The sequence below is a fragment of the Stegodyphus dumicola genome, chromosome 5, assembly GCF_044657685.1.
Source record: "Stegodyphus dumicola isolate Sdum_Otavi_A_Nest chromosome 5, ASM4465768v1".
NCBI classification, from domain to species: Eukaryota; Metazoa; Arthropoda; class Arachnida; order Araneae; family Eresidae; genus Stegodyphus; species Stegodyphus dumicola.
Genome location: NC_140772.1, coordinates 154,422,521 through 154,449,063, shown reverse-complemented (window position 1 = coordinate 154,449,063; position 26,543 = coordinate 154,422,521). Strand labels below are relative to the sequence as shown.

At 32.3% G+C, this 26,543-nt stretch overlaps 1 protein-coding gene across 1 annotated transcript in view; it reads left to right on the top strand.

The window, feature by feature from the left end:
• The first annotated feature begins 650 nt into the window (after positions 1–650).
• LOC146997297 (uncharacterized) overlaps positions 651–26,543 on the top strand; it is a 274,037-nt gene continuing 248,144 nt past the window's right edge. Inside the window, exon 1 of the mRNA XM_085817270.1 lies at positions 651–1,216. Within this exon, the coding sequence (XP_085673396.1) occupies positions 1,168–1,216 (49 nt within the window). The 5' untranslated portion in view covers positions 651–1,167. The remainder of the gene's footprint in view (positions 1,217–26,543) is intronic.

The window sequence follows — 26,543 nt, the reverse complement described above, 5'->3', positions numbered from 1 at the left end:
ACTGAAATTTATGGTTTAAGGGCAAAGAACATGATATATAATAAATAAAGGTAACACACAAAACGTTAAATAAACGCCCCTTTGGACGTATTCAGATTTTATTTTTTTTTTCCGACGCTTCTATGAGACGTCAGCAAAACAAATTTCTTTAAAAGTTTGAGTTAAATATTTAGCGGTTCTGTATGTCAGAATTCGAAATAAATGAATGAAATAAAAGCACGAAGATTCGAATTTTCTAGTATCGAAACTTTCTCAATTCGAGACGTAGAATTCGAGAATTTAATGCGTCATATCTAATTATAATATAGATTCTGAAATTAGCGTAGTGTTATTACTTTTGGAGTTGATTAAAGTGTATTTTTAATTTTCCTGATTAATTATATTGACGTATATTCTACTAAAATCATAAAAATCTTTCTTCATGAAATTTAAAAAATGAAAATTAAAATAATAAAATTCCAAATTTCAGTGCTTTGATTCAAAAGCCCACCATGGCATCTTTCGTCTCAAATTTTCTGTCCTTCTAAATTATGAACTTTTCGGTATCTAGAAAATTTTCGTAGACATCGACCAGAGAAGAACTGCCGCAAGGGAGCAGCACTAGCGTGACATTGTAAGCGCGGATACTGCGAAGCTTGTATTTCGCCGTTTTCGCCCCTTTGAAACTAGACTCGGGAAACTTTTCCTTGGAAAATTCGCTGCAAAACGGCAAGCGCATCTTCGCAATGTATAAAAGACGCAACTAGTGCGCTTTTACAACCAGCCCTGTATCTGTAAATTTAAGTTTTCGTATAAAGGAATGCAAAATAGCTGTTAAAAATAGAACTGAGTTTCTTTTCTAATTTTTTGAAATATGAGAAATTAAAAAATTTGACAACCAATAAGCACTGAGTTTCAAAATTTGAACAAGAGCCAGTCCTAAATATTTAAGATTAAGAGTGACTATATAACGAAAATTTTGATGTAAAACAGCAGTGAATGACGGTGATTTCGAAAGGTTGAAACCTTCTGAAAAATAAGCTGCAAATAATAATAAAGCTGTGAAGTTTATTTTTGAAATTTAGAATAATTCTCCTAAAAAAGCAATTTGATCCTTTTATCTCTGGTTCATTCTATAAGTGATTAGATGCCCTGCAGAAAGGAGTAAAAACAGCATTTTATTCCGATATGCCTGCGTCTCACATCCGTAATGTATTTGCGAGCATCTGCGTTGTACGTGAGTATCTATTAAATATAAATTTTTTGAAGCATGCATGCTCAAAAAGATACAAAATCATTGATATGTTATATCATTTTTTTCATAGTTATGAGAATAATACATTTTTTTTCTGTATTTCACATATATTTTAAAATTTAAAGAAAACTTTTGTAATTAACTGATTAGCATAGAATTTCATTAGAAGTATGAATACGCAATATATTTTTTATTTTCCTTGTATGAAATTTACGAGATATGAAATAATTTTAATTGTGTACATTAAAAAAGAAATCAAATCATTCTTTATTTATCTCTGTAATTACTAACATATAGATTGAGTATATACATAATATATTGAATATTATATATTCATTACAATATATACGTATATTGTTGTTAATATATATAAAGCACTGTTATTAATATAAATAAAGCAACATCTCTTTACAAAATCAGGTCTGGAAAGACTAAATGATAATCTGGAAACAGAAGTAAATTACGTTTTTCAGAGAATCAAAAATATTATTTTAAAGAAAAGTACGTTAGTTAGTTTTTTTTATTTATTAAGGCTAGGAATCTTTGATCAAGAAAAATAAGTTACAGCTGCTTAATCGAAGTTAATCGAAGTTACAGCTGCTTAATTATTTTTATCTGTCTTTCTGTATTCAGTAGTGTCATTAAATTTCTAATTAATTATTAGAAATCAATTAAAATTTTTAACTACTATGGCTAATTTAACTTAGTAAAGGATTGTTACATCTTTGGGTAAAATAAATATTGACATCTTGGGGGAATCAAAATATAACTTTCCTGAATGTTTACAATTACTATTCCTTATGCAGAATTAGTTTTCTTCTAAATTATGAATAATATTTTATTGCATAAGTAATTATTAATTTTGATGAGTTATTAACGTCACATTAATGTCATTTCATATAGTATAAAAGATAGTCCATAAACTAAAAATTAAACTCAACTGTGTCTGAGCAAGTTATACGGAATCATGTTTATGGAGACGGGTATGATCAGTTTAAAATGTTTCACAAAATCATATTTTAGAAAAAAGCAAACATAATAGTTTTAAAGAGTAGTAGTAAATAAATGGAGGTTTGCTAGATTTTGGAATTATATTACCAGTAAAGTTTAACGATTTAGTAGAGAATGACCAGTTTAATAAAACGGTGAATACAGTGAAGCAAAATATGTAAAACTAGTCATTAAAGTACACTAAAATGTGTATACTATTAGCAATATACTTTTTAAAGCAAACGGATGGAAAAAGACATTGAAGAATTTAATTTCTCAAAATTAAGGTAAATAACCATCTCTAAAGTGAGGTGAAAGCCATTTCTTCGTGAAGAAATTAGCGGGATTTAATTTAGAAATGTCATGAAAGCATTCAAGAAGTTTACTACAGCCCGGCCGCTGGTGTACTAATGTACTACAGCCCACCAGCGGCCGAGCGGTAAAGACGCTGAACACTGGTAGTTCGGTCCGAGGTCCGAATCCCGCGAACGGGCTGGGCATTTTCGTGGTTTTCCCCATGTGAAATGTGTATACGAGCCAGTTTCCCTTAGAACGTCCTCCACGAAGGCATCCCTCCCTTTAGGCAGATAGCCCTCGTGTGCTTTACCGTAATTGAATAATCCAATCCTAATGTACTACTATAAGTGTCAAAATTCTTTGCCATCTGTATATTGTAATCAAAATCACAAAACATGCTTACATGCCTGATTAATTTCCTTTTGCCATATATATACATTGCCTTCCAAAAAGTTAAGGAACAGAAGTTTTTTGCGTCTAATTTGAGAATGAAGCGACATAGAAACCAGAAATTTAGAGAACATATTCTCTAAATAGTTCTTTAAAGAATGCGACATGGAATGTTTCTAAAGTTCAACAGAAACATACATTACAACAAAAAATTGCACTCTTGGCAGAGAAATTCAGTCTTATAGGAATAGTATATCACACTTTTTTTGACGAAAAATGGGATGATAGCATTGCAAAAATGGGGTTCTACTCGTAATAAGGAATGTGCCCACCCCTAACTACAATACTTTGGAGGCATCGACGTTCCATGCTATCAATTAAGCTGTCGGTCAGTGAAATAAAAAACAAACGACCAAACACGGAGTAATCCTTGTTCAAGTTCATCACTTTCAAGTTCATCTAACGACCTTGGAGGAGGACTTAAAGCAGCAACCTGTCTCCCAAGGTAGTCCCAAAGATGTTCTATCGGATTCAAGTCTGGGAATTGAGTTAGCCATTCCATCCCCTCCCTACTGTGGCTCTCGAGATATTCTTCAATCACCCGAGCTCGGTGGGCCGTGCATTGTCGTCCATCAGACGAAATCCAGAACCAATAGCAGCGGCAGTTGGGCTGACATATTCATCAAGGATCTCGTCTCGATATCTCATGCCGGTCAAAGTTCCTTCATGGAACACATACAGGTTAGTGTGACCATCGAGAGAAATCTCAGCCCAAACCATTATTCCACCACCTCTGTAACTGTGTCTGGACTGGTTGCATCTGGTGCGTTGTTCCCTCCTGATCAGCTGATGACCTGAATCACTCTTCAGTGTAAAACTGGACTCGTCTGTGAAGAGAAGAGATACCCATTGGTGACATGTCCAGGAGACGTGTTCTCTTATCCAACATAAACGGGCACCTCTGTGCTCTTGGGTCAAGCGGATACAAACAACTTGGTCGTCTTTCATATATAACTGTATTGTGCAGGCGTCTGCGCAGTGTAGAAGCTGATATTCTTGTTCCCGTTACCACTAAATGATCTGCCATGAGCTGAGATACAGTAATGTTACTCCTCCTTCGGGCCGAAAGAGCTAAATAACGGTCTCACGCAGGTGTTTTAACTCTAGGTCTGCCTGGAATATGTCTTCTAGACACAGAATCCTCGGATTCAAATTGATTCCATAGTCGGTGGACCACAATACAAGAGACATTCAGTCATCTAGCAGAATCAGCTTGTGACATTCCCATTTCCATCCATCCGATCGCCCGCCGCCTCAGCGAATTCGGTAAACGGCTTCTCCTGGACATTGAAAGACTCTCCTGGATATTGTCAACGAAACTGCTAATAACAATTGCAAATTAACACTCGTGAACAAAGCTTACAGTTTTTACACTTTTCTTCAACTCCTACGTAAAGTATTCATTTCCATAAAATAAAGGTGGTAGCTGTTGTATTGCATATATTTTCTTAAACTTCGTTACTATTATGCATATAAATTGTGAATTTAAATGTTACTGGGATTTTTGTAATGGTGAGCTTTGAAAAACATGCTGTTCCTTAACTTTTGGAGGGCACTGTATATCTATATATATGCATGGTAGATCGGAAATATTTATCTAGAAGGATAAAGGAGCTATTTCGGATAACACATTTTCGCATAACAAATTGAAATCAATTACTACAGCTAAACATAGAAAATGAATATGTATAGCATTTTTCGGCAAAAGTGAGTGTTACAGTTCATGTTTATTCTAAGCTTATTGCCGAAACTTTTATTTGATTGATTGATTGTGGCAAATCACGAGATGATTATCTCTCTAATGAAAAGAATGTTTACGTATAGGACGTTCTACGGGAAAATTAGTATTAGTGTTAAAAATTGGAGGGAAGGGGACACTAAACAGGCAGCTCATTTACTAGAATTCGAACAAGGATCAAATTACCATTTAACAGGAAATGTGAAAGTTATAAGCAATATGCTAATAAATACACAATAGCAATTAATGATCAACAAGTAATAGTACTACTTAAAAATAAGTATGTAAAAATTATTTATTGCACGCAGCATACAGTAAAATTTATAAACATATATTGCAAAAATAAATAACAAACAATATAGCAACTAATATATAAAATAATAACAATATTAAAGGGAAAATTTGTTATTTCATGTATAATATTAATAACTTTGTCCATTCTTCTAAAATAAATAAGTTACAAAATAAATAAGTTACGTAAAACAATAAGGTTGCTACGTGAATATAGTAATATAGGAAAATCAAATTTATGTGCACCGATTAAGTTTATTACTGGTTTTTTACGTTAATTTTGCTCTAAAATATAATATAATCACAGTTTAATGTTGTAGTAAAATATTTTTTATTTTAAAATAAATTTTTGCTATGTTAAATCAAATGATGAAATATTTCAAAATAAGTGCTTTATTTCATGTAGCCCTTTCTTAAAAATAAAAATCGTTTATGAAACTAATTTGGTCCAAATAATCGAAAATTTGATTGTCTTAAGTTACTGGAAATGGAAATGCAATTGCATTTAATAATAACTATAAATTATAATTTGTTGTTATTATTTAAAGAAGTAATTATGAAATTTTAATTGCAGGCGAAACTAGGATCTTGGTTTAATACATAATTCTTTCAGAGTTTTATTACATTAATAAAAAATGTGCTTTTAAAAATGTTCTTCTCTATCTAAATAATAAATCATATCCTATTCTCTCATTTACTCCTACTATTTTAAAGTTGCGTTAAGATCCTGTAATTTTTATAAATTCTCTTACTTAAATCACGTAGCAATGAAGATTTTGGAAAGATAAATTTAAATGTATATTTTATTATTTATATATTATTCTTCTGCAATTTCGTTCTCGAGTATTATGCACTGATAAAATTGATATCTTTAGTGCCCCCCCTCGGGCAAAATATTTTATGATATATATACGCTATCAGAAATGCAATGTTTTGCTGAAAATGTGTTATAAGATTCCCGTTCCTAGATAATACCTAGCTTTGTAGTTTAGACCTATAATTATTAGGTCTCATAATTATTATTATGGGTTATTATAAATAACTAACAAAAACAATTTAAATAACTTTTATGTTTTAAAAAATTATTCTTTAGAATTAGGGTCTAAATGAAAAGGCGTTTGAAATGGTAAATGTTCTGCATGGTTCCTGATGAAGAGGGACCTCTTTACCGTCGAAATTTATTGAGATTTTTTGTCTAAATTAAGCCAAACACAAGATTGTTTCTTTACCAATTTTAAGTTAAACGGTCTATAGCGTAAATTAAAACACTTTATTCATAGTAGAAAAATTTTAAGCGTAATAAATTAACGCAATCGCTATGAAGTTTAGTCAACTGCATTGCTGTTTAGAAAATATTAAACTCGCCTTTGCTTAAATAAGCAACTGGTAAACTGGCGACCAGCTGAAAACTGATTAAGCAGCTGGTAACTGATTTCGAATTTTCATACTGTTAACAGAGCTTTAATATTAATTTATTAATTGATACAAAAGAAGCAGTACCAATGATACCACTTTATTCAATACATTTAATTTATAAATAAATTTTTAAAAAAAGCTAAAATATAACATAATTTTTCAGTAGTAACCCAATAAATAAAATATTTCTTTTTATTTAAAATAATATAATACTATATAATACTTTACTCAAAAGCTTAAATTAAAAAGATCCTCTAAATAAGATGCATTCAATAAATAAGATTCATTGGCATCCTATAAATTATATCGAACACAGATTAAAATAATTTAGTTCTTTAAGAATATCTGTACGAACCGTTCGTTTTCTTCGTAGAATATTCGATATAGGTCAAAATGTTTTAAAGACAGAAAAACCATAATCATAAAATTGAGCCTACTGATCATCTGAAGCATGCAATAAAGATCCGTCAATTTAAGACTTTGATTACCACTCACTGCCTTTTAACAGCTCAAAGTTCTCTTGGGAAGCAGACGGAGACACATTCATTAAGCAGCTTTCAACGATTAAAATTTACGATGCAATTCTAAAGGCTTTTAACTATAAATTTAAAGATGTCAGTAGCCTTAATGATATTATTCCGTAATTGTTTAGAGGATAGTTCTAATTAAATTTCGAAATACGACGCAATTATTTAAGACAAGCAATATGCGTTTAAGGACACCGGAATACTCACGGAAAATTTATAAGGAATTTCTCCTTTCTCACTGCGTAGCTTCGTAGCGTAAATGGTAGCACGCCCGGCTAGTAACTGGAAATTCCAATTTCTGATTTTTAGTAATTCCCGCTTCTCCGAATAGATCCTACGGATTCATTGCGACGAAAAACTGCATTTTAGTAGCACGAATGTTTTTAATTTTAATTATTTTCTAATTAATTCACTTAAAAATAAACTTCTTTTAATTGAGGCTTATTAGTACCTTTTAAATAGATTTAAAGATTCTAGATATTTTGTGTACCGTTTACGTACTTAAGTATTATATTTTTGAATGCCTCAAAATTGGCTTATATCAGCAATAATTTTACGTCGCTAAAACATTAATTTTGCGTAGTCAAAACAGTTAGAGGATTTTTTAAATTCAGCAGAATTCAAATTTATACGGACCTTGGTTTTGTAGAACTGCTCAGTGTGATTTCATACAGAGCTCTCTTCAAAAAAGCAAAAAATATTCAAAAGAAGAGCTGTATTGTCAACAGATAGTTATCCACGATAACTGTTGTTTTAAAACATAATGCAAAAATAAACTTAAAAGACAATTACTTTGTCAATGCAATCTGTGAATCAATAAGAATTGAATTCGGAATCTTCAGAATTAAAGGGAGGGAGGACAAATTTCCAAATTTTACGTTAAATAGCAAGCAGAAGGGCGAGCTTTCCGAGTTTTTAGAAAATTTTGGTTTTAAACTTTTATAAGGTACTTTTCCCGCCTTCTTCGCATGCCTTCGTGGTGTGGTGGTCTGCATGCTGGTTGCGTATTCCAGAAGCCTACGGTTCGATTCCCGACGAAGGCGTTGCTAGTTTTTCATCTTGCCTGCTTCAAAAAATACCTAATGTCTCTACACGTTTATTACTTAAGTGTGGGTACGGTGTCCCATAAATACTACATAGCTACATTTCTTTTTCTGAGTGAGCAAAACCTGCCCGAAGAGGTATAGACCTCAGAACACATAGGATTTTAGAAAAACGTTAATAAAAATTATGAATACGGTGGAAGAAAAATAAACTTATTTTATGAATTATACATTTTCGTTCACTCATTTTATTTGATGATAACCAGCTTGCATACATAGAAATATTTATTTTCGTTGAAAATGGCTGCTTAAATTTCATTAAAAGGCATAGGCTCAGCAAAAGTAAATCTAAAATTAGTAGTTGCAAATACATTATAATTGGTAAATTTAAGAGTTTAAGACTTCAATCAACTCTGATGTTTCTAATACTTTTGACATCATCTTTTTTTCACTCCTGTTTTTATTAAAATGTTCAAGCCATCCAAGTATGGTTCTTTAATCACTTTTGAACCACACTGAGAGAAATATAGCGTTGTACAGAATTAATGCGTTATTTGTGGAATACCCTGTATAAGCTCTAAGCACAATTCATATCAAGTAAACATTATACATTCAAAAATACGAAAAAGTTCTCTTTACTTTAAGTTGTGTTACCAGTCCCAGTGTTTCTACATAACCTAAAAATTTAATTAGCTAAAATGAAACGTTTAGGTGTGACGCTCTACGTCATTTAGGCATTTCTCTTCAAATCACATTTGAAAAATATATGTAAAACCATTGAGGAATGCACTAAAGGCCCTCGCTATATTATGTTAAGCTTTCTTAATGATTATCGGTAATATCTATGGCAGCCAATACCAATTATCGAAATGAGCTATGTCAATCCAGATCATCCAAAATATCGGCTCTTGCTAGCGATGCTGATTCAGTTTCGGGAACCATAAAAAATTCATCAACTTGGCGAAACTTCTAAGATTGCTCTAAATTCTTAACATCATCTTTCTAAATGCAATTATTATAACTGCAGTCTAGAAACAGCAATTCATGTAAAATTTCCTGAAATTACTGCAAATTTACTAAATGTTAAACATTTGTCTAAACGCTTGTGGTAAGTATTTATAAATATATCCCGAGTTCACGGTATTTCCTTAATATTATTGTAAATTTGAATATCATAAAGCAGAAACAATATAATAAAAAATAGTATGTGTGTATCGTAATGCAACAACCATAGAAAAAATAACCTTTGAATAAGAAAGAACGATAAAACAGGAAAAGATATCGTTAAAGGAATTGTTCATGAAATATCTTTCGGAATCCTGCTTCTGTCATACGAGGGATGAGAGGGATTTAGAAGGAGAAATGTGCTATAAATACGAGAATGGTTTATGCCCCTGTATCTGATCTTCATTGGCATGCATTTCTTATTATTAACTATAGATAATGCATAGCGAAAGTTAATCAGTTACAGATATTATATTTTACCTTAAAAAGTATTTGCGCAAAAAAGAAACGGAAACCAGGAAAAGGTTTTAGAAGTTCTTCCGGTACAAACCCGAATACAGTAGGAAACAAAGTTTACAAAGAGAATACATATATTTTAGAATATTTTAACATAATCCAAATAAAATCAGTCTTTTGGGGGGACAAATATTATTATAAATGAATAAAAAAGTTTTAATCTTCCAGTTAATATAATTATATGATAATTTGTTTGGTTAACCAAGTTGGATAAAGGATACCTTATAATAATATCGAATTAGTCTTTTAGCTAATTAAACAAACATTTAAACGTGTGTACTCTCTCCCTTTCTTTTTACTACATCTCCTCTCTCTAGAAATGCGCAAATGAGAACTAACTACTAGAAATTAATAAGAAGTACTAGTATGATTTATCGCATTAGCAATCTCACTTAGAGAATTGTTCTGCGAGGTTCTGATGACGGTCTTTGCGTATATATTTTCAACTGCTATGAACGAATAATAGTTATTTGATGCTATTGTTTTCTTCAGGTAACTTACTTACTTTTGTAAGTCATTCTGTACTCAAGTTGAAGTACGTCGGTATAAAAGCAGAGGAGATCCGAAAGTTTCTTCAATTAAATTAATTGAAGAAATGAAATATGAAACTGGAAACAAAACAGATATGAAGAACATGGACAATAGAAATAGTTCTATTCGCTGGTATTTTCAAAAAGTAATGTTTGATATTTAAAAGAGTTCTTCCCATAAACGACCTTCAGCTGCAATACATATATCACAATGTCCGCAGATCTCGTTTACATTTCGCAGATTTACTCTACTGGACGACCTTGTCGCCAGAATTTGAATGTCGCTGCTGAACAAATGTAAGATATGTTGGGCATTTTCCAAATGAGCGCCAATTACTGTGTAACATTTGCGATGCATGTATTGTAGCTGGTTGTTTTTTATAAAATTAATTCTTATAAATATGAAACATAATTTCTTGTAAATATCTGTGACTAATTCGACTTTTCGTCCTGTATGTTCTTCGTTCTTACTTCACTTTCGAGTTCACATTTCGCATTCCACCACTATGAAAATTGTTAATTTTGTCATGTTCTGCCATCCTATAAAGTTGTGACCATCAGTTCTATTACACGTTATGTATTTATACACTAAGTCATGAACGTTAAATAAAACCACTTGTTTGCGCTTTATATAAATATGTTACACACTTTTGTACACGTATACGTAACAAAAAAGTTTCATTCTGAGATTTAAAAAATTATTAAACCAGCTAAAATCGTCCAAAAATTATGTGATATTAAAATCAATTTTTTTGTAATAAATACATGACGTCGAACAAATTTGTAATCTATCTTTAAAAGGGTTAGATTTCTGTTTCCGTTTCAAGCTTTCTGTTGTTCTCTGAACTGTTGTCCTCTGAAATGTTGTCCTCTGAAATGTTTTCAGCGCATGCAGGTCTTTAACAGATGTTGCAGTGGCCACACCTGCAAGATATTTTCTGGTTAGTTGGACTCTAGAATAATAAAACTCAAACCAAACGCGTCAGTACTTTTCAATTATACGGAGATGTGCCTTCATATTGCAAAGATATTGTACTTTTTCGGTTGACTTAGCACATGCTTTGGGACATAGAAGTCTGAAAATGTTTTTTTTTTTTTTTTTTTTTTTTTTTTGAAAAACTCTGAGTTATGCGGAAAGCAATACTATGTTTAATTACAGAAATCATAATGCTGTGAATAGCGAAATGAAAAGCTTTACATAATGGTTAATATTTTAGTAAGACGTTTATTTTACTCTATTCGGAGCACGGCATATCTTTGATAATTCGAAGTATAACGACTTAAGTTTTGTAAGGTGTTCAAATTTAGCACACATTTTGGTGAATGATTTATACTAGTATTAATTTAAAATTCCCCAATGTCAAGATATAATAAATTTCTCTTAATTCACATTATTTGAAGTGTCATCCTTTGGGGGTAAGTTACTTTAATTCCATATTTTTTTCAGATCACACATTTCATCCTGCACGTTATCCTGTATTTCTAGGTTATTGCGGGCCCACCATATATTTATAATTACAACTAGAATGAGTTCAATTCAATTCCCTTCTTAGTAAAATGATTCAAGTGACTTGATTTTGACTAAACCAAGATTTGGCTCGATGGGGATTTATTGTTACTTGGTTGGAGAGTTCTTAACAGTTTCTCCTCTATTCAGAATAAGGCAGTGATGGTGGAAGGTTCCACCACCTCTCTAAAGTTCTATTTCATTAGGTCATGAAAACTGGAAAGTCGAGATATTCAGCTGGGTTTTGAACCAGAACCTTCTCCCCATGGAAAAGAGTTCTTAATATCTGAGCTATCTAGATTTATAACTTGAATAATTTTACCTAAATTCAATACTTCACTTTATTCCGTAATGGGTCACCCTTTGACATCCTTTCTCATGCCCCTTGAAAATGCATCGATGGTGAAGGGATCTTCATCTATCAATGAATTGTACTCGTGATGTTAAAAGAATCGACTGTGGCTAATCTAGGCTAGAATTTAAATCTGGAGCAATTCTCCTCGGCCAAGCATTTTTATGGATTGAATACTTGACTATTACATTGATTAAAAATATATTCAATTCATTTTTACTTAAAAATGAGATTTGTATGCGTTGACCATAACTCTCTTTGGATTTGAGTTGATTGACTTATTTGGGCTAGACCTTGAATTATTTATTTAAACAGTTAAGCCAGTAAGGTAAATACTTAGCGTAATATTTTTCTTATATCTTCTTCTGTCTTTTTATCGGTTTTCATTAGAATGCATATATGGAACTTAAAAGCATAAGAGATATAATTTATTTAGCTTCTATAAGCAACGAATATTGAGAGTTTATGTACGAGAAAAAGAACTCTGCAGCTTGCAGACCCTTGATAATGTGATACAAATTCATGTTTTGGTATGTGTGAATTTGTATCCTATCTAGTAATTTCTTGAAAGATAGGATGAGCTGGTGAGAGTTACATGTTGGAGATATTGACTTATCTGATTTATTTCGTATTCAGTTTAATTTATTTTCATGTAAATAGCAGATAATAAGAGTTTGTAATTTTTTAATTCTGTAATTCTTTTGAGTGGAAGAATAAAAAGTTTTCTTCTGTTTCCTAAACTAATATTTGAAGTACGTCTCAGTCAGCTAAAAAGTGATGGCGATAATTTTCTGAATGTGATAAATTTCCTGGATGTGACGTATATTGTTTAGGAATAATTAAAGTAAACCTTCTAATTCTTTCACATAAGTATAACCTTTTCAAAAGCATCGTATTTCATTATGCTAGCGGAAAGAAACAAGAAACGATGGAAAACTTCCACCTCCATATGTAGGTATTATTTTAAATTATGTTTTTATGTGGTACTACCTACTTGACTGGCTATTGAACCTGGAGTCCAAAATTTTTCTACAGGAAAATAATTACCTGAAAGAAACAACACCTTCTGATTCGAGATTTTGAAGGTAAAAACAAATTTCGTATGATTAAGATAATAAAAGGCATTTTATAAAACAAACTCTACGGGTAATTCAGGTACATACTACCCTGATTAACTAACCATTTATTATTCAAGCTCCAAACGAGCTTGAATAGTAAATGTGTTTAATTTTAATTATTATATTATAAGGTATTTTTGCCGCTTTCTTGGTGTGCCTTTGTGGTGTGGTTGTTTGCACGTTCAGCGCATAATTGAGAGGTCTGCGGTTCGATTCCCAGCGAAGGCGTTGCAATCTCGCCTGCTTCCAAAAATAACTAATGTCTCTACAGTGGCACCTGAACTAAAAAGGGTGTTGGATGATGATTCTTCTCACCCAGATTTGGCGATTGGGTCCTCTAAAACCCCATCGCCCTTTAAAAGGGTGAGTGTATAATGTATTTCTTCCGCTTTCTTGGCGTGCCTTCGTGGTGTGGTGGTCTGCGTGCTCAGCGCGTAATTGAGAGGTCCGCTGTTAGATTCCCGGCGAAAGCGTTGCTAATGTTTCAATCTTGCTTGCTTCCAAAAATACCTAATGTCTCTACAACATATTTTAAATGTATGCCTTTGATAAGGCTGATTGTTTAATGAGCGAATTACTAATTGATAATGTAAGTCTGAACCAATAATTCATTACTAAATGCCAAGAAAATAGCGTTCATTTGATTACTATCAGTATTTCCAGGTATGAAGTATGCATTAAAAGTACGTATGCATGAAAATCATAACTAATAAGTTCATTCTTAAAGTGAAGATTCTGTTTATTCTTAACTAGATGACAGATGATTATCTGGAATTTAAAATTTGGTTCGAAATATTTGTATTTTTCTTGGCCGAATAATTATACCACTTTACAAAATATCTTAATAAGCTAATTAAGTTTACAAGAACTCAGTTCTTGCAACGTGATGTCAAATTATTTATTTTATTGTTTCATTTTGTTAACCGTTAACTAATTAAATAATTATTAAATTATTTGTATAATTAGTTCAGAGTAACACAAAAGTTTCCTTCTTATTTTGGCAGAAATATAGCTTTAATTCTACATTTGTCTGACTGAAAGTAATAAAATCTTATTAAAGTAAATTGTTAACACTGTATAAATACTACTTATGAATATTTGTTTATTATTGCATTTTATGCAAATATTTTTAAGTACATAGGGGATTATTGCTTACTATCACAGCTCATCTCAAATTAAATGGCCTCATCATTTTTAGTGTTCAGATATAATGAGGAACATATGCAGTTTTGGTCCATGTATGACGGGAAATAGTATAGCAATTTAACTAAAGTAATCTAACGCAAAAATTTAAATTATAAAGATGTCAAAATACTATAAGGAAGAAAAAAATTATTTTGCTTTTTTCAAAAAATATTACCAACGACTACAAAGAAATATTCTTTAATTTCATTGTAGTCTGTATGTATTCCCTAGACATATGAACTCTTTTTAAAAACTAAAAGCTTAAACGATTTCGAGTTCTAAGCTTAATTATAGAAAAAGTTATTAATTTTATGAATCTGCTATGTGTCCTGCTTCTAGACAATTTGAGTTTCGTATTCATATGCTAATTAACAAAGTTTTTTATGAACTATGCAGGCACATACAAATATAAAAACATCTCTTAAATTGTTAATTTCCTTACTAAAGGCCTAAATTCTTTTCTGGATGTCAGAGGCAAGGAAATATTTTCTGGGTCAGTTTAGTATAACACAAAACTCAAAGATGGAAGCAGTAAATTTAAATCGAAAATTAATGGATTACATTTTTCGTCATACGCACACCACTCTATATATCATTTTCTTGTACTATGTGAACGACTGAAAAAGGCGAAGAAAAATATGTTAAAAAAAAAGATCAAATCATAAGGATTTCTGATTGTATTTCTCTTTCTAATGTGTAAGAGAAAAGATGATTTTTTAATTCAGATTAAATTAGCTAAAAATTCAGTTCCGTCTTAAATTGCGAAAGTTTCTACTAACAAATTTATTACTTAGTGATATTGTTATTAGAGCGTTTAGTAATTCTAAAGGTTGAGATTAGTGAGAAATATCATCCTATTGATAAGTCTACCAATGCGTGATAAAACTGCCTGTCAATACTTGAAGTTTTATTTCGTGTTGCATTATGATGTATAAATAAAAATATATATATATAAAAGCAAGTTTTTTAAGAAAATCATTTATATAGAGAATATTATATTTATAATATATTTATAATTATTTTTGCATGGTGTTTATTCAAAATTCATTCTTTATATAAATAACATCCCGAGATTTACACATGCTTTTTGTTTATATTTACCATCCTTCCTTGCCAGACATTTTACTTTTTCAGTATCACTGATTACTACCAGGGAATTTTTCTCATAATTTCCATCTCAGAAGCCATTTTGTTTCTTTTAAAATATGTTTTCTTTTATAAGCATTTAAGAATATGTGTATCTATTATGAATAAACGTCGTTTTAAATGTTTCTTTCACTTATCAGTGAGAATTTTTTTTTAATTTGCAGAGAAAAATGTATGTGCTATTTATTTACTGAAATGTTCTATTTATTTACTGAAAATAATTTACAGAATATTTTCGACACTCCGTAAAATCGAAAAATCAAAGATGAAATTATCTGAACTTTAATTTTTGTTTACTGATAGAATCAAAATAAGCGATTAGTGTGGTAATGAGCATTGTTGGCTAGCAAAGTCTGTTCTTTTAAGAATTCATTGTATTAAGACAATATGATATCACTGCCTTAAAAATTTATTTAAATCACAAATGTTGCGTTATTCTTAGGGTTCACTTGAATACACTGTATCCACTTCTAATGTGTTTTCTTGTATGGGCATTTCCCTTCGCTTACATAACAACTTAACATATAGTAAAAGAAAAATATTTTATAAAAACTTTGCTAAATTATGGTAAATTTCGTGATTTATTAATTCATAGCATGTTGTTTAAAAATGTACACTAGAGAGTTTCAGAATAAGTATTTATTAAAAGTAAATGTTTCTACACTCATGTCCATAAATTAAGGATAATTCGGAGTCACGCGGAAATCGAACTCTAAAATAAATATATCACCTGTAAAATCACTACACACATCTTCAAGAATCATATGCAAATTTCAGGAAGTAACCAGATGACACCGATGGTACGTCACAATGACGAGAGTGTAAGAGAGTGATATGTAAGGAATACAGGCAAAGAAGTAAAATTGTTCGCAGGCGCTTTATAAGAATTTCAGTGAAATAACCGAATTAGTTATGACACAAAGGACGCATTTGGATGATATTTTACGTGGTAGAATTATAGGCCGTCTGGAATGTGGGCGTACCCAACTGGAAGTATCAGACGAACTTGGAATTGCCCAGAGTGTCATCTCCAGGCTTTGGTAACGATTCCAAGATGATGGTAATGTGAGTAGACGTTACAGCACAGGTCGCCCCAGAGTTACAACGCCGAATGAGGACCGATATTTGGCAGTTACTGCCAAAAGAAACAGGCGGAGCACAGCCTCAGACCTGTCTCGTCAGCTCTCTTCAGCCACTGGTACGACAATTTCAAGGCATACCGTGTACAGACTCTTAGGGTACATTGGTCTATATGCTCGTAGACCTGTCAGATGCGTTCCACTTACTGCAACTCACTGTCGCCTGCAGTTAGCCTGGAGTAGAGAGCATGCATTGTGGACACCGCAACAGTGGGCTTGTGTGATGTTTTTCGACGAGTCCAGGTTTAGCTTGCAGTCTGATTCTTACCGGACTTTCATATGGAGAGCTCCAGGTACCCATTACCACCAAGAAAACCTCATTGAACGACACCGTTACGGTGATGCAGGAGTGCTCGTTTGGAGTGGAATTATTCTGCTTTCAGAACTGACATGCATGTTCAAATTGGAACCATGACAAGCCAAATCTATCGGGACGTCATTCTGGAACAACGGGTACGTTTGTTTCGGGGTGCCATGGGCGCACAATTTGTGTTTATGGATGACAACGCCCGTCCTCACCGTGCAAACATCGTAAGCGAATGCCTTCAATCGGAGGATATCACCCGTATGGACTGGCCAGCATTCTCACCGGACTTGAATCCAGTAGAGCACGTGTAGGACATGCTTGGCCGACGAGTTGCAGCCCGTCAACATCCTCCTACATGTCTACCGGAACTTCGGAGAGCATTGCGTTTTGAGTGGTGTAATATCCCCCAAGATCAAATCGATAATTTGATACTCAGCATGCCTAGGCGTTGTACTGACTGTATTGCATCGTCTGGGAGACATACAATGTATTAACAATCATAACAACCATGTAATATTGTTTTTTTGTAAATAGGTTTTTTGTTTTTGTAATTTGCTCCAGGGAGAAAAAATCGCTAATTTATTTAATAATATCAAACATATAGCACCTTTTTTTGCTCTTTACCTTTTGTTTAATAAATAAGTTTTACAAGTAAGTCAAAGTTGTTTTGCTTCTAACTCTTCCTTTGCCTGATTTTGCATTATCTTTATTTATGGACATGAGTGTAACTAACGTAATAATTGGAGCGCAAAGATAAGTTACTGTTATTAAGTTGCTTAGTATATTTATCATTTTATACGCCATTTTAAGATAAAATTTTTAATAGATATGGCATTAAAATATTATTAAAAGGAATTAAATAAAATGCATTAAATTAATAAACGAATTAAAGTTAGTCAAGTTTATTAATAAACGTATCTCTCTGATAAAAATAGCTTGGTTTTTGACATTAAATGTCTCGGGACTGGTTTAAGGAATTTTGCGATTTTATCATTCTTTCTACTACCCCGTTATGGAAAATTCGTAGATTCCACATAATCAATTTAACTGTGTGCAAATAAATCCCTTTAGTACTCTTTTGGTTACTATAAAATCCCTTCTTACTTTGTATTCGATTATAGTATTATCAGATTATCTTATATCATAAATTCTTATGTATCAATTATATCTGTAGACCTTTTAATTGTTTCAATGTGTGTGAAACGTAGAAAAGACAAATATAACTACTATTGGAGATTCCTTTCATTTGAATGGTATGTAATATTAAAATCACTCATTTCAGCCATATTTAGTGTGATTAATCTGTTTCTGAAAAGAAAACTAGTTATGTTCAATCATGATTACTCATAATGCTCTTGGGGCATATGTCCAAATATCTTAAATCTTTGTCAAAATGCTTGAAACTCATACTTGCTTTTGCAACGAAATCTTAAAATATTTTCATTATCTCAAAGATTATATTTTTGCTACGTATAAGCTATTCTAAAAATTTTACGTATATTTTTATATATATAAAGCAGCTTTTGTTACGAATAAAAGATCCAGTAATACGTTGATAATGCACATCATTTTCCAATTCCAGTACTCCTAAACTAAGCATAGGAATCTTTTAACATATTTTTTTAAAATTCCAATTCTCAAGTATCAGCACGAATGCAATAACTCATATTTTGTAGTTCCCTCAAAAGCTTTTGAAGAAATAAAAAAGGTGAAATGCAAGGCATCGCCAAAAGGCAAGGAAAAATGTCCACTATTTCAAATGTGAAATATGTTTCCAGGCCATTTGAACGCATGTACATCAATAGGGTCATAATCAAGGCAAGCACATATTTCTTCATTTATATATCTGGACACGTTCTTAAACGTATTTCGAACGGCTCTGAGGATTGCTACCTCAAATACGCGTCTTTGAGGTTATGTTGAATAATGGAGTTTCGCAGATACAGTAGGTCTTCAATACTTTAAATTTCATCCCGCACAAATAGAAGACAATTTCTTGCCCCAGATATATATTAACTTGGAAAGTGGAAACATTAAAGTAGTAAAAATAGTACTATTGTGAGATAAATTATTCTCCATTATTATTATTCATTAAATGTTTTGTTTTCCCTTTTCTCATAAATAATGCTCATGCAGCATTTAATGCATTTAAAGCAAAGTTTGTATGCTCTCTAAGGATCCGTTTTGGAGTTCAAAACAGGCAGCTCTCATATTATTGACTGAACTTGCATTTGCTATTTCTCCTTTTCCAAAGACAGAGCGAATTTTAACTGATAATGAATACATGAATAATCAGTGCACTCGTGTTACTTCGTTACTTCTAAGAGAATACACGAAACTCCAGAGGGATTTACTTTAATACTTCAATGATATTTTCTATGTTTCTCAAAATATTTCTGTAGGTCATTTCCAAGCATATTAAGATCATAAATAAAGGTGCATCATCTAGAACTTTACCAAGAAGCTAATAAGCAAACTAAGGTGGAGACCATATCAGATACTCGAAAATGCTTCAGACAGATTTTAGTTACTTTAAAATTGGACGGTTAAGTATAATTTGTCTAAAGCATTAACTTTAAACATATTCCAAAATATATAACTTTCATATCTTCGCTTTAAGACTGAGAATAGTGATATTTTAAACGTAATAGAAGCAGCATAAAAATGCAAAATATTTTTATTATAATATTATAGTTGCTAGGATAATTGATGTATCTCTGGGTACATTTTAGCTTACTGCATAATGTAATCATAAAATGTTTTTACAATGAGATTCTGAAATGTGTTAATTAGTAACCTAGCTAAAGCATATAACATCAATTTTTGTGTTCAGAATTATCTAATTAGTTCCCCTCTTTCCCCCTGCATTATTTTCGGGGTTCTTATTTTTCATTTGACATGAACCATTTGCTACACATTCTATTCTTTGTAAAAGATTTGTAATGTCAAAAATAATATAATTTATATACTTTTAAAATCTGCTCCTCTTGATCTAATGTTATAAATATTTAGCGGATTATATAGATCTCGTGAAGCAGATAAAGTTGCCTACTTCATTCACTGGTAACTGGAATTAATAAATTCATCTTAGTTTATAGAAGGTTATTTCTCAATAATTTTAAAACTCTCAAGCTCAGGCCCTGCTTTTCACTCTAATTAAATAATGCTTAATTTACATACCGTAGAGTAAAAAGGAGTGAATAATATTTGTGCAATATGTAGATTTGAATAAGTTGCTGAAGTGATGTAAATGAAGAAGCGAATGCTAAAAAGAGAATTTATCTTGTTTATATATTTGGGGTTTTGCAAAAATGGTTGTGGAATAAAAAAAGAATTCAAAAATGCTTTATCATGAAGTAGATGTAATGTTTGAATAATCAGAAAAATTATCTATTATGCATAAATAAATATTTGATACATATATTTTCATATATAAACCCACAGACGTATAAAAAATAACATTTTGTTTTCAAATGAACATTTATTAAAATAAATGTTACAATAAATGTTGAAATGAAATTTAGAACAAAAATTCAGTCGAAAAGCATTAGGAAAAGGAAGATGTTAAAAAACTGTTGAAAAAATATTAATAAGTTTTGTTTTGCTTTGAAAAGTAATTTGAACTAAAACTCTTGAGAAAACGAAACGAATCATTGCTATGATACATACGGGAATTCAACTGCTTTGTTGATTTTCAGAATTAAAAAGACCGGGCACATTAAATACACATATCATCAGAATAACTCAATCTTGCTCATGAAAAAACTTGGAAGAATTGATTCCCAGTAGTATCTTAGTATCTTTTTATAAATTTTGGAAGAAATAATTCCTGTTAACACTTTGATATATTTTAAAGAACATTGAGTTTCGTATTCTAATAATTTTTAACTTAACTATTCCTTGACAAAAGATTTAAAATAAAAAAAATGTTTTAGTTTTTCATGCCGATATAAGAAATGAACAGTACATTTCTTTCTGTACTTCATTTTTGCAATGATATTTTTTCGCTTTAGAAAAATAAATATGAAAGATTTTAAAAGCGCGATCTTATTAACTAAAATTAAGCTTAAAGACATACTTATTGAAAAAAAACTCAACTCCAATTTGACATTAGTTTCCATTAAAATAATTTTATTTAAAATCGGAAAAATAAACCTGCACGTGCAAAACAAACAAAATCTCCTTATAAAAATTAAACTTGCTTTTAGTGAAGATGCATTATATAATACTGTATTTTCTTATGAAAAAATAAATATTAGAAAAAAATCTGAAAGCTTTCAGATTATACATTACTCCCAAAGAGACCTTTTTTTAACGCTTTGTGTGTTATTTTTATTTACTAAATATCATGTTCTTCGCACTTAAACCATAAAATTCAGTTTAACAGCAATATCGCAAAATAGTTTTAAATTGAGCATGTCTTTAGAATTCCCGATACAAATTCTCGCGCGCGGAAGATAAAAATATTTTTTCTGTACAACGTGGCCATTACTCCCTTTGAAATCTTTGGGTTTGTTAATCAAAAATTCGGTTAAAATTTTACAAAATATGAAATCGATAATAAAACAAATTCCAAATTAAGGCTACCATATGCCCGTGTTTGTTGAAAGATTATGTTATAAAAAATTTGTTGGGTCTAGATACCATTGTTTTATCACAATGAGTGAAACATACATACATTTATGCAAATTCTTCATTTTTAATTTCTTTAAATATACCGCAGGGCGATAATATTTGGTGGCAACAATTCGAGAAGTGAAACAACGCAGAAAATGAATCGACACAAAATGCCAAAACGAAATTAATACTTGTTCTGGGCAATTTGCCCCTTTGGATTAATGATTTAAGTATGAATACTGTTTTACAAGATGAAACTATAAATCTCTAAATTAACATCCTCTATAGCTGCTGAGTAAACTTCTTTTAGTATGTAATGTTGCGCACTTCCAACCTGCACGCAACAATAGTGGTGACTGCTATGAACTGGAAAGTATACAAAGTCTTGAGAAGGGTTTAAATCCCTTTTAACTTTAGAAATTACAGATGCGTGCTCTTGACGCTCACAAAGTACGCCGACTCGGCGGTAAAATAAAAATAAGAAACTAAAAATGAACAATAACAAGTGACTACCTACGAGGCTCTCTAAAACGTAACTAACCTAACCGCGTTCTAAGATACCGCTGACAATTCAGCAAACTTCTGAATATTACGTTGAAAGATTTAACTATCTACCGAGGCAAGCACATAGGCCGAAACGCGTGGTTCTTCAATTTCTTACTAGCCTCCTCCACGCTCGTGAAGCAAGAAAGCACACTTTCGAACTCGTTTCCCTTCTATTTAACTCAGAATACTTCCGCTGACTATTTTGAATACTTTACGCGTTCTACTAAAATTTACATACTCTGGCATTGGCAATTCCAGGGGAAAGTAAGGCTTGACAGGAAAGATAGTTTAAACTTAAAATAAATGTTAGTTAAAATAAATATAAACCCTACATTTGCCGCTGCCAGAATTTGGTAAACTTGGAAGCAGGTCCTAGAAACGACCTGTTGAAAAGTTTCCATAATTCTGAACTAAAATTTAAGAGCCTCGTTTACATAAAAAAACTGTTTTCTCAAAAAAGGTAGAATAAATTTCTGTAGATACTTATTTAACCCTCTCTTCTTACAGCAAACTTTCCTGGACTTCAGCAATCAATCTGTTCTCTTCCTTCCAGCATCTGGAAGGAATAAGTATCAGTATATATCTAAATACATTATAATTTACACTTTCTTGACACTGAATAAAGTTTGTTTTTGATCGATTTATTTTCCTTAATTACTGCTTAATTCAGATTCATTCAAGTATTCAAACATGAATTTAACTTTACCCTGGCTCTCCACCATGTGTGGTGTCAAACGGGAATATTCGTGTTTTAGTATTGTAACACTTCCCCTAACCACAATGATTTGTTAGAATTCAACGACCAAATAGACACACCTTACTCGACATTCTAAAACTCGATGAGCTATGGTTAACATTCTTAAAATTCAAGTGTAGGTGGAGAACCCTACAAAACACATTCATTGTAAATTCCCCCTCATTCATCTTTAGACATGCAGGCTTTCGCTCTAAAGCATGATTTTATCTACAGTTTAATACTTAAATTTGAATTCATTTCTTTTGAGCATTTACTTTTAGCACCTAAAATTTTATGCTTCTAGACTAAATGTACTTTTACATAACTTTCAAGTATTTACGTATATTTACAAAATTCTAATCCATATGATTTTTACAATTTACCATAAAATGAATAAGAGAAAAATAAATTTTTACTTTTACGCATTCTTCGCCAAGCTGGCGGCACTGAAACTAAATTTCTGATTAATACAAGAATACGAAGTTATTTTTATCTTCGGCCAAATTTTGGCTTTAACATAACAGAATTAGTCTTTCGACCAACAGAAACTGCTTGTTCTTAGATTTTATACTTAAAGAAAATAATACTTTTGCCTTAGCTAAATAAAGAAAAACAAAACTAAGTCTCAACCGAGACAAATTGACTTCCGTCAAAACATAGAACTTCGTATTTACGCATAACATTTCGGAACAAAAGAAAAAAAAATTATAGAAGATTTTAACTTATCTTTGAGTTTTCGATGATTGGAACTCCGACATCCTCTTCTGGCAGAACTGCTCCCACGATATGGAATTCATCGACGTCAGTCGTCTCCTTTGTGTCCTTCGAGTGTCGTCCATGTTGATATTTCTTTTTCGCCCTCTGCATGCTGGCCTCTTGGAGTGGTAGTCGTCGGGTTGCTGTCTTTTCCGTTTTGCCCCTGGACGGCTGGTCTTGGCGACTTCCGGTCTGGAATCATGCTTGAATTTCTTCTGTTGGTGGTGGTCTTTTCGTTCCTCCTGCTGTCTTTTCGTTGTCGGGAACGGCGGCCTTGTTTGCTCCTGACTATCTGGCTCTAGAAGTGTTTTCCTCAATGCAGAATTTCTACTGCGATACGTTGTAACTGGTCTTTTCCTTTTTGATTATAATATTTTTTCACCTGGTCGGGACTTGCTTTACAAATTTCCCCTCTCTCGTTTTTAAGGTACAATACGACTCCCTTTATTTCCTGAATTACATAGGGGCCTTCAAATTTTGGAGCTAACTTTGCAGTAAAATTGTCTGGGGCACTTGATAAAGAAAATTTCCGCTTCAACACTTTATCTCCAACTTTAAAATCTACTTCACGGCGTTTTCTATCATAGTATAATTTTTCTCTATTTCTTGCCGTATCCGAGCTTTTAACCGCCTGGTCAATGAGTTTTTGCACATCTTTTTGTTTAAATTCTTGCTCTCTTTGTTGCACAAAGAATAATTTATCTAATGGCGTAATTAACTTCCGTCCTAAAAATAATTCTGCTGGAGGTTTTCCCGTAGTATCGTGATTTGCTGTTCTTAAAGGATAAGCTAACTCATTTATGTAGCCATCCCAGCGCTTGTGATGTGTGCTAACATAACTTCCAATTATTTTTACAATATTTTTATTAACTCTTTCTGCGATGTTTGCCTGTGGTCTATACGGAACCATTTCGATACAGCGTATGCCATGTCCAGTGCAAATATTTTCAAATATTTGGCTAACGAATTGTTTACCGTTATCGCTAATGACTTTTATCGGTGCACCGTATTTTAAAATGTATCTGTGTAAGAATGCATCTGACGCGCGTTTAAGTGGAACAATTTCTGTCCATTTTGAAAAATGATCTACAATTACTAAAAGAAAACGATTTTTATTTAACTCACTCTGGGGAAAAGGACCAAGAAGATCTATGCCTAAAATTTCATTCGGAAATGTAGCGCAAATGGTATTTAAGTACCCGGCCGGGCTGTAATTAATATCATTTATTAACTGACATTGATTGCAGGACCTGACATACGCAGTTACTATTTTGTATAATTGCGGGAAATATACCGCCTCGCGTACCCTTTTTAAAGTCTTTCTGACCCCTAATGACCCGCTTTTTTCGCGTCGTGTGATTCCTTCAAAATGCTTAATCGAAGCGAGGCTGGGATGACTGGTTTGTACTCGAGATTTTCGTTTGTTGTTTTCGTATAAAATAATAAATTATCTATTATTTCATAGTTTTCTGCTCTATTTCTTATCGCATCGATATCTGTGTGCTCAAAGCTTTCGGGGTCTTTCAAATATGCATAGATACTTCCAAATTCAGGATCAGCTTTCAATTCAGCAATAATTGTTTCTCTGGAATCTAAAATTTTTGAAGTCAACACAGCGCATTTGAGTTCATTTCCTTCATCGTCCAGTTTTATACGAGAAAGTGCGTCAGCTACATTGTTTTCCTTACCCGGTTTATATTTAATTATGAGATTATATTTTTGAAGTTTTAAAGCCCATATTATTAACCTGGGCGTTAGGTTTTTCCTCGAGTAAAGTCTACCAACAGCCGCATGATCCGAAAAGACTGTTACTGGCGCTTTGCCGAAATAAACTCGAAATTTGTGTACAGCCATTAATACGGCTAATGTTTCTCTTTCTGTAGCTGCATAATTCCTTTGTGTAGGGTTCAACGCTTTACTAAAAAATGCCAAAGGATGGCCATTTTGCATGAGAACCGCATCTACAGCATAGTCCGACGCATCTGCTGCAATTTCCAGGTTTTCGTTCCCCTCCGGGAATTTCAAAACAGGGGCATTGATTAGGACTTCTTTTAACCTTTCAAATGCGGTATTTGCTTCTGTCCACGTGAATTTACTTTTCTTTCTTTTAATTACTAACAAGGGTTCAACAATATTTGCAAAATCTTTTTATGAAAGACCTATAATAAGAACATAACCCAAGGAAAGAAGAAAGTTTCTTGGCGGTGTTGGGAGGTGGGAAATTTTTGATGGTTTTTATTTTTGAATCTTGAGTTTCTATACCCTTTTTCGAAATTTTATAACCCAGATATTTAAGTTCTTTAGTTGCGAACTTGCATTTTGAGGCGTTAATTGTAAGACCGACCTCTTTTAATAATTTAAAAACTTCTTCTAGGTCTTTAATATGTTGTTCCAACGTACTACTCATTATAATTATATCATCTAGATAGATTAAAGTCGATTTTCCTAGGACAGGCTTTAGAACAATGTCCATAGCTCTCTGGAATGTTGATGGGGCCCCACACAACCCAAAGGGCATGCGTAAAAATGCATAAGTGCCCGATTTTGTTATAAACGCGGTTTTATGTATGTCTTCGGGTCTCATAGCTATTTGATAGTAGCCAGACGTTAAGTCCAACATAGTCATGTATCTTGTAGATTTAATCTTTCTAATAATTTCCTCTATAACCGGCAAAGGGTAAACTGGGAATTTAGTAACACTATTAAGTTTTCTGTAATCGATAGCAAACCTCCAAGCCCTTTTATCCGAAGGAGGAAACTCGTTCTTTTTCCTACATAGTACGACTGGACTCGCGTACTCACTATTTATGGGCGTTATTATTTGGTTCTTTAACATTTCCAGACGGGTCCTGCACCCGTCTGGATTTTCTTCTATGATTTGCTCTTTCTGTTTATCATAGCGGTAAAGTTTAGTTCTACAGGGTTTGTCGGCAGTTAACTGTATCTCATGCGTAACTATTTGACAACTACCATGCCGTTCTGAAAACAAGTTTGAAAAGTACTCACCACTTGCTGGATGGCTTGGCTTTCATGGTCATTCAAATGGCTAAGGTCGACTTGCGGTTGTTCCACTGGTTCCACCACCCTCCGGTCCATC